Source organism: Mus pahari, chromosome 5 (assembly GCF_900095145.1).
Source record: "Mus pahari chromosome 5, PAHARI_EIJ_v1.1, whole genome shotgun sequence".
NCBI lineage: Eukaryota > Metazoa > Chordata > Mammalia > Rodentia > Muridae > Mus > Mus pahari.
In genome coordinates, this window is record NC_034594.1 from 2032954 (window position 1) to 2048670 (window position 15717).

Genomic DNA, 15717 nt, shown 5'->3' on the forward strand with positions numbered 1-15717 from the left:
ACAACAATATGAACTAACCAGTACACCCTGAGCTCGAATCTCTAGCTGCATATGTAGCAGAAGATGGCCTAATCAACCATCATTTGGAAGAGGTCCCTTGGTCTTGTAAACTTAATATGACCCAGCACAGGGGAAGGCCAGGGCCTAGGAGTGGGGGTGGGTGGTTAGGGGAGCAGGGGCAGGGGTGGGGTATAGGGAACTTTCGGGATAGCATTTGAAATGTAAATAAAGAAAATAATAATTAAAAATGGAAAAAAAAGAAAAAGAAAAAATCATATTAGAAAAAAAGCAGTAACTTTCATAGACTCTGAAAACCTGCCTTAAAGCAGATTTTTGTTAAAAGCACAATTCTGATAATGAAAGTCAGGCTCCATCCCTGAGAATGAAGACAAAAGTTACCCTCTGCACAAGCAAAACTTAGAAATGAAAATCTTTCTCTCTGTAACTCTTACATTACTCAATGGTTTTCAGGCTCTTTTCAAGTAGAGAAAATAATGAGTAGTTTGGAAAGCAGAGAGAGAAAATATTTGGACTATTCAAAGATAACTCAATTTTTAAGTCGAGAAGATGCAGTTCTCTGTGCACTTGGTATGCAGCAGCTAGTGCAATCCTGGCCTCTGAGAGTCTCCCCCCTCTAGAGTTTACTAGCTCAAACAAGTTGCCAATGTGGTCTGACGGAATTACTTGACTTAATATTCATGGAGTCAGGACACTTAAAGGGAGGAAATAAGTGTGGCTAAATATACATGATGCATTTGAAATAGGTAAAGGAGAGAACCCCAGACACTCGGCAATCATTACCTGGAAATTAAAGAGGGCAGAGCAATCCTATTATGCATTATAAACAGCCCAGCTGCTGACTTAATAGTACCTTGAGTAGCACAACCAAGGAGTGCTTGCTCCAATATTAATAGGAAAGGTATTGTACGAATCCAATAGTTCATGAAATTAACAAGGAAAATGAGCTAGAGTCAGGCAACCTGGCATGTAACCAAAGGCATCAGCAATTGCTCCCCTGAAGCACACTGAGCACTTAAAAGGAGCTTGGGGAAAGCACATGTATATAAATGAGGATGGCATTATTGGATTCTTTTTTTAAATAATACTTTTCATTTGAAAAAATTTCAAATATTTTGTTGGTCACGAGTCTCTTAAAGAAGAAGCTGTTAACTCAAAATGTCAATAAGGGGTCATGGGTTGTAACATCTGAGCTGAAGATATTGACAGCTGTCATTTGCACCAGCTTAAAACCACAGTAAGTTCATGACTTCACAGTGGTCCACATTAGTCCCGCTTCCCTTTTAAAGAAATAAATATTGCAACTTTACAGAAAATAATTTTCCTTCTATAAGCTTGGGCTTGTCTGAATGGCATGCACATTCCCATGGATAAGCTAAGAAACATAGTTGACTCTACTTACAGAGCAATAGACATCCGATGGAAGAGAACAGCTTCCCCACAGACGCTGCCAGAAACAATCTGGCTGAAGCTTGCATTGGTCAAGCATGTGTCTGAGAGGGTTTCCATAGAAGCAAGAACATGAGATCCATTTTTCCCAGACAGGGACCCGTCTAAGTCTTCCAAAACTGCTGCATGAGGAAATGGAAATGCTACTAAATTTGATGAATTTACAAATTTCAATTGCCTGGTCTTCACAGTAAATCCACCTGCAAATTAGAATATAGACTGTTACACATGGCACAAGTCTGTTATTACAAAAGGCAACTAAAAACCACAAGATTCTGTTCAGTACTTTCTCTAGAACATTATATAATTTTATAGCTCATTCAGCTAAACATTCAAGAAAAGGGAACATAAGTATTCCCTTACATCAGGATACTTGTGGTAGAGATATTAAGGACAATGAACAGCATGCCCAGACACAGTTCAGTTTATTCTGTAGGACAGTGATTTTGTACAAGGGATTATTTTGGTTATTTTATTCTAGAAAAGGCATTTGTCATTCTTTTGAGTCATTATGGGCTTTCACGGTTGTCATCTTGCTGGTGCTACTGACAACTGGAGAGTATGACCAAGGGATGTTATTAATTTTTCTACAATGAATAGAACATTTTCTAAATTACAAAACAGCCACCCCAAGTAACAAGCATACCATGTGGGAGGGATATTCTTCTATTAAACAGAAACAGCAAGCATTAATTCTCTAAACACAGAAGGTGTTATACTCCAGTCTCTTAATCTTTTGGCTTCCATTCTTTTGTCATAAGCCTGACCTCATCAGTAATACCTCAGATTATGAGGCTGATACTTCACTTACTTACTTTTGAAACCAACATTCATTTAACCATTAGAATAAACAGTATTGGGAGCACACTTTATAAATATTATTTAGTTCCAGGCCACACTTCCTGGTCATTCTGTAATGTCACCACCAATGCCAACCTAGATAGTTGTATCTAGGAAAATGTTTCTCTGAACATACTCCCTGTTACCGAAGGAGAAAGGACACAGCATCTGATACATACATTGCCATACCATTGTTAATTACACTGTAACATACAGAAAATAAAGACAAAAACAAATAAGAATGAGATGCACAAAGATATAGCATTTTAAGTCTGCTTACCAGTGGATTATATACAGTGAAGCAAGCCGTGGGTGAAAAATGTATAAGGTATACTTTTAATAATGTATAAAACTTGCCAATACCATGGCATTCTTGCCTCTATAATCTCCTTATGCTTATGTTTCATTTCTCAAGCAAACCTGGTGTATGCCAATGCTATTTGTAATACCTAGAAGGTGTCTTTCTTTTTTGTTGTAATTTTAGTTTACCCTTTGAAGCCCTGTAGGAGAGTCACCCCTCCAAAGAACACCCATCCGTGGTCCCTCCAAAGGTAACCTGTTCCCTCCAAAGCACACCCGTCCCTGGTCCCTCCAAAGTTATCCCTAGTTCTTCCCTGACTGTGGTCACTTTACCAAGACTGCCCTCATCAGTCTTCTGAGATTATATTCTTGTATATTTGTTTTTTAAGAACTGTGTGGGTTTTTTTCCTGTCTGTACACTCTAGTTCATTATGTAGAGCCTATAATAGACAATTTTTAAACAAATGAAAAGCTTATTCACCCAACATTATCCAATGATGAGGATTTTTTTTTTTCAGTATCTGATGAATGATATAAAATCATCATAGAACTGGAGAACTATGAACTGAAGTATTTGCCGTAGGGTGTTTTAATATTCATATGACTGTTTCAGAATCTTACACTCAAATCCCCCAATCTTTATTTCTGCCAACACAGGGGTAAAAGAGTAAAGTGGGAACTTGCTGATTATTCATTTAATTAAAAAAAAAACAAACAATTATCTAAATTGGTGATTCAAACCACAAGAGCATATTTACTTGGATTACTCGGTATGGTTGTTTACAATGATCAGATCAACTAAATAGTTCTGTGCCTCTTTTCACCTTGGCCCATGAGTTCTCCAAGGGGTTATTTCTCACCACCTTGTATTGCAGTTAACAAGTCATCAAGAAATGCCCTTGTTTCCTTTCCACACACATCACAGCCTAAGTTGCTGAAAACATTAAGTACCCTGGCTCTGGATGTTTCAGCAGAGGAGTAAATAAGTCAGTTAATGTCAGTGCGTCCATTAGCCATATAACTTCATTTATTCATTGTATGGATGAAGTTCCCAATAGAAAGCAGCTTTTCTTCCATGTACAAGTTTAAAAATAGATACTACTTAAGAGAGATAGCTCCAGTTTATGAAGCGGAGTGTCCAGATGAGCCACAGAAAGATAATCACAAAATGTGATGACCATTGAAACATACAGAGGATGAAAATGCCATTGAAACATACAGAGGATGAGGATGCCATGGAAACATACAGAGTATGAGAATGCTAGAAGACTTGCCCCATCCTCCTGGATTCCTTTGTGAAAGCTGAACAGTTTCTATTGATAGAATCTTACAACTAAAGGAAATATTGACCCATAATACCTCTGCCACTATTTGTCATACTCACCTGAGCTCTGATCTTGTTTACCATCGGTCCTGTCTGTTCAAACTTACCCTGTCCTTGGGAACAGCCAGAACAGGTTCTGATGGCCACACAGTTGAGATCAAAATTAACAAAAGTTGTGTTAGAAATGGTCAGTTCCCATCTTTGTGGAGTTTTGATCCCAGCTGACATACATAGACTTCCCTTTGAATTTTTAAAAAGAAAGAAAAGTGAAGAAACAAAGTAAGACTACCAGTAATATTAAATGTAGTCAGAACACAAATATGTAAAAATGATTAAAACAAGAAAACTACAAGCTACACACTGAAATTATTAAGACAAGAGAACACTTGCTACTCATATTTATGAAAAAGAAATTAAACAGAAAACAGAAAGAAACTGTAAAGCTCAAAAGTAAAACTACAATCAAGGGAAAAGTTAAGACATAGCTCTAAAGTGAAATGTGTCCATGGCAATGTGTCACATTTGAAATGTTTAACTTCAGATAAAGTAGGGAAATGCAAGTAAGATATCTATTAGAATTTTTTTTTTTAAAAATGACAGCATCAAGGACCTATAAAGATGAGATCCTTCTACTAAAGTTCACATGTCAAACATGGAATACACAATGGAATAGCTATGATGGGAGCTACTTTGGCAGCTTCTCATCATTTCTCAAATGACACAGCTATTTAATTGCTGGGTAATTATCTTATAGAAATGAGAAGTGGTATTCATATAAAATATTACATAAACAGTTATGCCAAACTGCTTATTATCACCAGATCTAGAAAACAGCTCAAACGGTTTGCAACAAAGAAATGAACAAAAGAACTATGTTACATCTGAGCAGTAGCATATAATTCATTAATAATAAAAAATAAAATACTAAATGTAACAAGTTGCATGAATCCCTAAATACATTTGTCAATGGAAGAACCCAATCTCCAAAGGATGCATACCACATGATCCCACTTATGTAATTATTGAGCAAGAAGGCATCCAGACAGAGAGCAGGTTAGTGATGGTCCAGAGTTAGTAGTGAGTGGAGGATGTGGTTGGAGAGATGAAGCCTGAGGAGAAGCAGTGGTTGGGACAACTCTTCTGTATATTGATTATGGTAGTTGTGGTGATAAAAATTTACACATGTGTTGAAAATCAAAAAGGTTAGCTTCTTTAAAGATAACAGAAAAAGGAATCTTTTTAAAATGTCTAAAATAAAACATAGCTCTAAGATTTTCCCACAAAATCATCTCCAGCAAAGCTCATTCAACTAAGATGTTGGCTCTGAACTGTTCCATCGATAAAAATAGTGGCACAGTTGAAAACCGTTAAAGTTTTTTCAAAAATCTACAATAAGAAAAACAGCAACACATGCAAACAAGCAACACAAAGAAGCACTCAGTGTATGTAGTCGGTATAAAAATCAAAGGAAAATGAAAACATTTATCATTAGTAAGATTATATTCCTAATAAAGAATTGAACACACCACAAATACATAAAGAGGCAGTAGAAGAACTGATAGGGGAAGCAACCAAAGGTTCTTCAGACAGGAAGAGTCTGACAGTCCCCTGGTTTCTGCATATATCACACTGCTTGCCCCCAGGGGAAGATAACACAGAAATACCAAGCTGGCAATTGAGCAAGCTGTAGAGAAGCTTTGGGAAGAAGGAACCTTAAAGAAGTGAGAGAATGGAAAGACAGGACAATGGCAATGCATGTGAGATGAAAGCAAAAAGAAAAATGGAGCTTGGTAGCAAACAAGAATGGATGATGGGAAAGACAAGAGAGAGACAGATGTGTAAACAGAAAGTGGATTGAAACATTCACAGAGATGTTATGATGAAACCCTGCTTTGTACCTTAACTTAAACAGTTAATTTATAACAGAAAATGTCTGCTGAGGAAAATGTCTTAATGGACGGTTGAAGTAAATAATCTGTTGCCAGATTCAAGACTGCAGAGGAGCACAGGGAAGCAGACAAGCTGGTACTTCCTGGAGTTCTGAATCAGGAAGAACAACTCCTGTAGAACACTCTCATCTCTACTGAATGACTCTAGGGAAATGTGCTTTAAACCTGAACACACACACACACCCACACACACACACACTGATGAGTGACTTGAATTACATGAGCTCTGAGTATAAGTTTTAAAGTTACAAGCAACTATACAGAATGTTTTTAATGAGAAAAGTAAGGGAGAAAATAGTTAGAAACTATCCAACAATTCTTGCTGTGAACTCAATAAACAGAATTTGATCATGAGAAAATATTTGGTACAGTCATAAAATGCAATAACACACAATGACTAGAATAAATTACTACAGCACAAGAAGACACGGACAAAGATCATGGACATATTATTGGACCAAAGAAGCCCCAGAACAATAGAGTTATGTGCTCTGTGACCGGGTTATATCACATAACGAGAAGAAGAAAAAAAATCAATTCATATCACCAGGAGTCTGAATCATGGTTACCCTTTAGCTGAGGAGACGTGGGTTTAAATCTGGGAATATAAAGGAATCACTGTAAGGGAAATGGGTAGTGTTTCTTATCTGGTGATGCACAATTGATTTGCTGTATATTAAAATATGTTGCAACAATTACTGTCACACACATACGTAGACATATATGTGTGTATTATGCACAAATATATAAATACAGTCTGCTAGATTCTTTTTTAGTGTTTGTTTTGTATGTATTTGGGTTTCAGGGCTGACCACTATGCATTGTATAAAAAAATAAGAGGGCTCTTCCCTGGGAGAAGCTAATTTTCCCTCTTCCAACAGTAAGCAGTTGCCTATAGTCCTTTGTCCAGAGTAAAAAAGGACTATCAATTTGAGAGCTGGAGGGGGTATGGGAGAGTTTGAATGGAGAAAAGGAAAAGGGCAAAGTGATGTAATTCTATTTTAATTAAAAATGTGTTTACAAAATACACTGTATGCTTTCCTCAGTAAATATTTCCATATAACATTTACTTTCCAAGGCAGGGACAATAGAAAGTGCGAGTAGCCAAGGCTGAGAGGGTAAGTAAAGAAAGAAGATAAACAGAGGTGACATCCCAAGTTGAAAAGCTTCTGGCCCTTGATGGCTACTGGGAGGTAGGGAGATGGTTTTCCTCAAGGGTGTGGTCCTTGAGAAGCTAACCATGTTCCAGCAGATGCTCCTATGTCTTGGTACCTATAGGTATGACTAAGTAGACTCAATAGATGTATTTTTAAAAAAAATCACATGACATTAGGAGGGAATAGTGTGGGTGATAAAGAGGGAGTTAGAGAGTAAGAAGGAAGGAGTGGAATAGATCAAAACATATCATATGCATGCATAAAGACTTTGAGCATTAAGAAAGGAAGAAAAAAAAAGAAGTTTCAATCCTGAAGTCTGGAATTGCTGAGGTATGGCTTAACATTGTTAATATAATTACAACATCATCACAACCAGCAGGCATGTTAAAAATTTAATCCCAATAGCTAGACTGTCAAAGCATAATGAGTATGTGAGAAATGAGAAAAATATCTTTGAAAAGATACAACCCAGGACAATAGGAATCAAGTGAGAAAGTGTGTGTGGGGGGGGGGGGAGGAAAACAAAAATAATGATTAAAACCAAAAGCAGAGAATTAGGTGGTAGAAAATGCAAATATGTGGGAGATATCAGCATGGATGGTAATTGAAACCACAAGAGAAAATGGGATTTCTCCCAGCAGGAGCAAGCATATTGAAAAAAGAGGGTCTCTGAAACAGAATTTAGAGACACGAAAAAGATGAAAGGTCTAAACTGGGGTAGACAAATCCACAATGAAAATGAGAAATAACCCCTTGGGACAATGGCAGAAGAATGAAGCAGGCCCACTGGCAGATGCTGGGTAGTTTAACTTACATTTTTATTATAAACATTTTCCAACAAACAGAGAAGTTGAAAGTATAGAGAATTTTCTGCTTAGAAAAGATCCAGAATCAACAATTCACACTTTGCCATAATATTCTTGTCATCTACTTCTTTTCTGCTAAATTATGTGGAATATATTTGCATACATTATACTATACCTATACACATGAGCATGTTTCATTTCAGCACATGTCTGATATAACCATGTTGCCTGTAAAAATGGCTGGCTGCTTTAAACAAATATCAAATCATTTCCAGTAGCAACCAAAAGAGAGTCATCCTGCAGATACTCAGAAGACAAGGGAGACCATAATTTAAATCCAAACCAGGATGTTTCTAAACATGAAAGAGGGATGATGATTAAGTGGGATGCTGTGCAGCAAGCACGAGAAACTGCCTAACCAAACTAAGAGAAGGCATGCCCAAACCTTGCTTCCTGGAGATTAAAAGTATTCTGTGCATGTGAACACATAGGTAATATAGCGGATAAGACAAACACAAAAACAAATACATTCAATTCTACTCTACTAACAAAGCAACATAAACTAGTATGTGTCTGAGTATGTGACTACCTTACAATAATTGTATACCATCAATTAAATATAACTGAGAAGGCCAAATTCTCTAAAACAAAACAAAACGAAACAAAATAAAACGTAATTCCACAAAACCAGACAAGATTGAAAGACAGAGGCTAAAATCCTATTCCACAGCCAGCCCATCATCCTTTTCCATTTAATAATAATAATAATAATAATAATAATAATAATAATAATACCTGTGCTCCAAAATAAACTTTAAAATTTTATGAATTGAAGACTAATTGTCATTTTTCTTGTGTCAATCAAAAGATTTCTCAGAACCTTCAATCCTGTTTTTGCACATTTATTTTATTGTGTATACTTAAAAATTACAGGATCACAGTATCCAAATAGACAGAAAAATAATTATTGTAATGAATACAATTAAATTATATGTCATTCCATATTTATTTATTTATTTATTTGGAAAGCAGCAGCTAAGATTTCCCTTTTTAAAAGAAATTGTTAATATGGCCCAGTTTGATTAACTGTAATCTTCATAGTACTTAGTACATCTTTAGACTTACCTGAGATTACAGTTCTAAAGGTTTTACCATAACAGCATAGGATAAAAGGGTAAATTACATTAAGCATTCCCTTAGGACAAGGTCTTCATAGAAAATACTTCAAAGAAATCATCAATGAACTCCTTGGTCCTATGAAGGCTCAATAGATGCCACAGTGTAGGGGAACTGAGGGCAGGGAAATGGGAGTGGGTGGGTAGAAGAACAACCTTATAGAAGCAGGGGGAAGGAGGATGGGATAGGATGCTTCCAGGGGGGACTGGGAAAGGGGATAACATTTGAAATTAAATAAAGAAAATATCCAAAAAATTTATTAATTCTGCCTGAACAATATCATCATCTAGGTAGCAGTTAGATATAAAATTTAATGGTTTTATTATTTGGGTGACTGATCATCATCTAGAATTCTCTAGAACAAATGTGCTCAGGAGTTTTTTTTTAATCAGTAAGCTCTTGGGCTGCATTTGTTAGTCTCAAAGGCATCAGCTAGACTTTAATTCTAGTAAAGAACCTCAGGGGTGTGATGATTTTTTTTATTGCCTCATGGTAAGTATCCTTTGGTCATAATTTACATCTTAACTTATGTCACTCTTCCACTAATTACGATGTCTAGTTAACAGCAATTAAGAGAGTAAAACATTAATTTGCCAAGACAGTTACTCGGCTTAGTGGGCATCTAGTGTTAGTATATATTTTAAAGGTCATTACTGGACTTAGGGTCCATTGACCTGGCAGTATCCCCTCTGGAAACACTGAAGGCTGGGGAGACAAGTCATATTCTAAATCAACAGAACTCTCATTGGAAAGCAAAAACTGCAGGAGAAAAGATGGTTCAAAGGAAAATTAATTAAAAAGTTGAGTGCTAAATAAATGAAATAAATAACTCAGTAAGAAAATAATTCAAATACTGTTTAAAAATTTTAAATTTGTGATATATCTGTGAGTAATCTCCAATGCAAGTAAAAGAGTCAATTAGCACATGTATCTCTTTTAAATACATTCAAGAACAAACTGAAGTGAATATTCTCCCAATGGATCCCAAGAATTCTGCAAGCCATCTTCTGCCTCTAGATGGTTAACAATGCATTGTGAGGCTGACAGGATCTACAATCACCTAGGAGACATGGCTCTGAGGATGGTTGATAGGGATTTGTTGGATTAGGTTACCTGAGCTGGAAAGCTTAACCCTGAATAGTGGATAGAGTCCCCTGGACTTGGGGAAGAATGAGAAAGCAAGCTGAGCACAGGCATTTATCCATGGTCCTGCTTCCTGAACTTACATGCCCTGTGAGCAACCGTCTCCTGTTCCTGCTTCTACGACTTCTCACGATAAACTTATCTTCCAAAAGTAAGCCAAAATCGATCCATTCAGGTGTTAGCCATAACCACAAGAAAGGTGAGTAATGTAAGTGTCATTGCTAATATTCACGTGATTCAGAAATAAGAGCATGGGAAGTTAACTGAAAGTCTGAAACCTCAGAGGCCAGGCTTGGAAACTGAAGGGTAATGGTCCTGCTAACCATGGAAGTACCGTTTAATTGTACTTGGATGTGTCATGTCTTGAATATGAAGTGTTCTTCATGAGCTTGCATTCTGATAATGTGTTCTCTAGTGAGTAATAGCATTTTCAGAGGTTATGCAACCTTGAGGAGATGAAGGAGACTGGCTTGGAAGAAATTGGTCATTAGAGGAAGGACTCTGAATATGTACCCACACCCTGGTTTCTATCACATACTTCCTCATCTGTTGTGATCAGAGAAACTTCTATCATAATTTGCAGCCACAATTTCTTCCCTACCACGAAGGACAGAAGTCCATTAAACTGTGAGCCAAAATAGATCTTTCCTCCTTAACTTGTTTGTATCATATATTTTGGCCATGGCAATGTAAAAAGGACTCCACAAGGTTCCTTGGAGTATGCAATGCAGGAGAAACCATCTGTAGTCTGAGATTTATAATATAGAAAACCCATATTAATTGAAGGGCTATGTAAGCATATCTGAAATCTTAATTCACACACATTCCTTTATCTCAGCCACCAACACGAGAGACTCTCTCTCTCTGGAAACCCATGGGGCAAGCTAGCAAGAGAATGAGGTAGGCATTCACTCTTCTTTTTTGTCTTCCATTTCCAATTCCTACTCTCATCCCCAGCCCTGTAGCAGACCATCTGCAGGAGCCCATCTTCCCTCTCTTGTTCCATTTCCTGGGGAGTCCACAGATCCTCAAGGCAGACACAGCTTTCCTCCCTCCTGTGAACCCTCTCAACCCTGACCTTCTAGCCAAGCCTCATTCCTTTCTGTAAGCTCCCCATTCCTAGAAAAACATCCTATCTGGGACCCCCCACCCTACCCCCAGTGTACACACCTAGCTGGGACTCACAAGCACTCCCTACCAGGCAACACACAGCCACCACACTTTCTTAAAAGTTTCAGATAGGCAATCAGAAAACTCACCCAACAAAATCTCATCACAAAATAACAAACTATACAAATCTCCAGAGCCTCTTTACCCCCACCCTCTTTACAGCGACCTGCTAGTATGGATAATGCTGAATAAATCTGATAACAAAGCTTAGAACATCACAGAAGAGGGACAGTATGGCTTATACTATTCACAATCGTTGAGAAATTTAAACTAGAAAATGAAACCAAATAATTAAGGTGGAGATTATTTGTTTGCTTTTGGTTTGGAGACGATCTCATTTTGTACCCCAATTTTGTATCAAATCTCCTGCCTTTACCTCCGTATTGCTGTGATTGTAGATGTGATCCATGGCAGTCAACTTAAATTATTGGGTATAATAATGAATTTTCACATATAAAAAATCTACATCTAAATCAAATGATTCTTCAGATTATTGCTAACTTACGGTTTACATGGATTCAGTATTGCAACTCAAAGTACTTGAAGTATATGATTAGTATCATCACTACAACAAACAAAATGTTCTCCTTTTATTATTATCGTCTACAAATTTCCATTATAATTATGTACTAGGTCATTACGAGGCCAGGATACATGATTAACTGTTGATGGACAGCCAAAAAAATACCTCAGTAAGGCACCTACCTTGTGGGTGAAATGACCAAGTAAAAAGCTGTCAGTAATCAAAGTGTTCACATCACTTTCCAAAATGTCAATTCCAAAATCTCTGCATGCATAAACTTGGAAGTTTTTCAGGTGTAGATTGGTACTTCTAAAAATCTATAAAATAACATCCTAAGTTATGCCAAAGGTCTAAGGATTGGTTTTTCTCATAGAATTCTTAAGACCTCTTTAATTATTGATTGAGCACACTGGCATATTTAAACAGGTTTTGTCTTTCAATACTACTACAGACAAAGAAGTTAACAAATCCCTTTGGAAATTATATTTCTCCTCTAACAGGCATTACATTAAAAGGTCAATGTGAACTGTCCACATATTTCAAACAATCTTACAGTCCCCAAAAGTAAACAATTCATTCACAAAAGCATAACATCAAAATGTGAGTGTTTCACATTTTATAATAATATTAGCAAAGCTAGTCAGAAGATTGCAAATATAAAATCCATAATTCAATATGTCTACAGATTCCTTGTGTATGGATTCAGCATGTGTATACATATTTATGAAAACTTGGACTAGCACCTCTATGGAGGGATGGAGGAGAAGCAAAGCTTAGTTGGGTTAAAAAGCATCCCACTCATATCATCACCTTCCTCTTACATTAACAAGGTGATCTTGAGCAAGATGATCATTAACTTTCCTAGGCTTGAGGTTCACCATCTTTAAAACGAGGACCAACAACTGACCTAATGGTCATCCCTTGCTCATTAAATCACATCATATTTGCATTCAGACTTGAATTGAAAGTGTTCTAATGAAGTACTAATGCATGAATGAATTACTTTGTATAATAACACTTCTTTAAATACAGTTCTATTAGTGCAAAGCAGGTAAGACCTGAACTGACTTGACAACAACTACAACCTAGTTATAGGGACCCCAAAACACCTCATTTGCAAACATATTCTAAAACAGTAACACCGAGCCCTAGCTAGCAAATCTCTGGTTTTAAGTCATACACTAGCAAAGTATACATACCTATCTGAGGTACGGGAACAACATTCATTTTATTATAGAAAGAAATACTGTATTTATAAAACTTGATGGAAATAATGTATTTAAACTATTATTAAATGCATAAATTAAATAGAGTTTGGTTCAAGTCAATAATTTTTATCTATGGGACTTGAGAAAGTATTCCCCAGTACATAAAGGATTTTTTTAAAAACTAAATTAAACAAAATATTTAACATAATTAGTTTTGTTAGCTATCCTAATCATGAATTTTAGGCTTTCTTCATTCAAAATTATCTTCCTTTTACTGAGAACTTGAATGAATATTTAGCTGTGATTTTTTTATTTTGTTCTACTCTGTAAATGCTCTACAAACATATTCCTTCATCTGTGTATTCTAGTCTGCAGATTTATAAAAAGCAGAGATTGAATGTATGCACATTTCTTTTTGTAGAATTGGTGACCCTGGGTAATTCGAGTTGTTCCTAACAAAGAACACATAGGGAAAGCTCCCTTTTTAAAACGTCACTGAGATAAAAATTACATGAGCAAACATGGATTTCTTTTTTTGCTTTTGAGAAAAAAAAATAGAAAATCAAATGTATTGGTTAAAGTAAATTACAGCTAGAACTGAAAATGTGTTCCATTGGAGAGCCAATTTTTTTCTTAGACAGAAGGATTCATTATTCAGTCTACTATGCTACCAAATACATATTTGTATCTGCACACTGCAGTTGGTTATGTTCCTAATCAATTATATAGTATCTGACAAGTCCTTTAATTTCTGATTCTTCATTTATTGGCCATAAGTAGGAACAAGAATGTAAGCATGGATGAGCCTCCATAATTGACACCTCCTTACTGTATATGTCCCTAAAATCCTGTTCTCTATTAGGACTGTTGAAGGAATCCATGGAGAAAATGATCTCTGATGTAACATTCATTCACTCAACCACCTATGATACCTATGATGTCATTGACACTAACTGTGATAACATTGCAGTGTTCTCTTCCTCATCAAGGTGATAAACTTTGGCTGGACTGATGGATTAATCTACCTCTGGTAAGCAAAGACCATGTATTACATGTATGTTTTAAGAAAGAGCATACCTGGGCACCACCAGTGCTTCCCCAAACCATGAAGTTTTGGAACAGAGTGAAGCCAGTCTCATTATTCCAAGGTGGTTGAAATTTAGGATATACAAGGAGACCATATCTAAAAATCAAGCCAAGAATTGAAGTAAATTAATCAACATTTTCCCCATGGGAATTAAGGGGGAGCTTATGCATTTTTACAAATTGACACAGGCATGGAACATCTTTAGAGATGTATGTGTGACATTTCAATGTATAATCACATTGTGTGGTGTTCAAATTAGGATATGCATATTTATCTTCTCAAATATTTATAATTGTATTCTCAAATATTACAATTATAGAAGAATATATAACATCCTCTCTACTTTTAGGTCTATTTTCCAGTTTAAAGTTGGGTTCCTCAGAAGGAGACTGTCTCAAGTTGTCTGAATGTCTTCTAGAGACTGTATTTTCATAACTTGTCAGATACCCTCTGTCTTGGGGACTTGAGACAAGTCTCTTATCACTCAACTCAGACACAAAGAGTTCCTCCCCACAAGACTGATTGCTCCACTCGCCTCTTGATCTGTACCCACAAGCCTCTCTGGGGCTCACGATTGCAAGCTGCTGCTAACCCCTTGGAAATTCATTTTATATTTTCACTGAATTTTCTTTAGCTACAGAAGATATGCTCTGTCTCTCTGGCTTCTGAAGTGACTCCTTCCTCCTCTATATCCCACTAAAAAAGTGTAATAAACATGTTGAACCCGACTAACAATAGGTAGACAGAAAGCATCCTTGGTGTCCATTAATAGATGAATGAGTACAATAATGTCATATATACTTATGATGAAATATAATTTAACTTTGAAAATGATAAACCCCTGCTTCTTGTGGTAATGTTGATAAATTCATAAGATATTGTACTGAGTGATATTAACCAGAGCCAGGGGGGGGAAAAAAAACTACTTCTATCGGAAATCTAATGGATCTAAATTTCAAGGGCAGAGAGTATGAGGTGGTATGAGAGACAGTCTGTAGGGTAACTGGGTCAAGTAAGTACAAAGCAGCAAGTTTCATATGTGTAATATGGATAGGTCCTAGAAGCAGACTGTGTAATACCTATAATTAAACAATATTGCAGTGGTTGTGCTAGCTTGCAATCCAACCATCAATGGAGGAGTGTTCTTCTTTCTCCACATACTCGCCAGCATCTGCTGTTACCTGATATTTTGATGTTAGGCATTCTGACTGGTGTGAGGCAAAATGTCAGGGTTGTTTTGATTTGCATTTCCCTGATGACTAAGTATGTTGAACATTTTTTTAGGTGCTTCTCGGCCATTAGATTTCCCTCAGATGAGAATTCTTTGTTTAGCTTTATACCCCAATTTTTTTTCTTTTTTTTCTTTTTTTTCCAATTTTTATTAGGTATTTACTTCATTTACAATTCAAATGCTATCCCCAAAGTCCCCTATAAACTCCCCTCCCTGCTCCCCTACCCACCCACTCCCACTTCCTGGCCCTGGCATTCCCCTGTACTGGGGCATATAAAGTTTGCAAGACCAAGGGGCCTCTCTTCCCAATGATGGCTGACTAGGCCATCTTCTGCT

At 36.6% G+C, this 15717-nt stretch overlaps 1 protein-coding gene across 19 annotated transcripts in view; it reads right to left on the reverse strand.

Moving 5' to 3' along the window:
• Pkhd1 (PKHD1 ciliary IPT domain containing fibrocystin/polyductin) overlaps positions 1-15717 on the reverse strand; it is a 487582-nt gene that overhangs the window by 251022 nt on the left and 220843 nt on the right. For all 19 annotated transcript variants that reach the window (XM_021197628.2, XM_029539264.1, XM_029539265.1 and 16 more), the window contains 4 exons: positions 14141-14246; positions 12038-12172; positions 4039-4171; positions 1421-1667 (listed from right to left, as the gene is read on the reverse strand). In XM_021197628.2, the coding sequence (XP_021053287.1) occupies positions 1421-1667; positions 4039-4171; positions 12038-12172; positions 14141-14246 (621 nt within the window). The remainder of the gene's footprint in view (positions 1-1420; positions 1668-4038; positions 4172-12037; positions 12173-14140; positions 14247-15717) is intronic.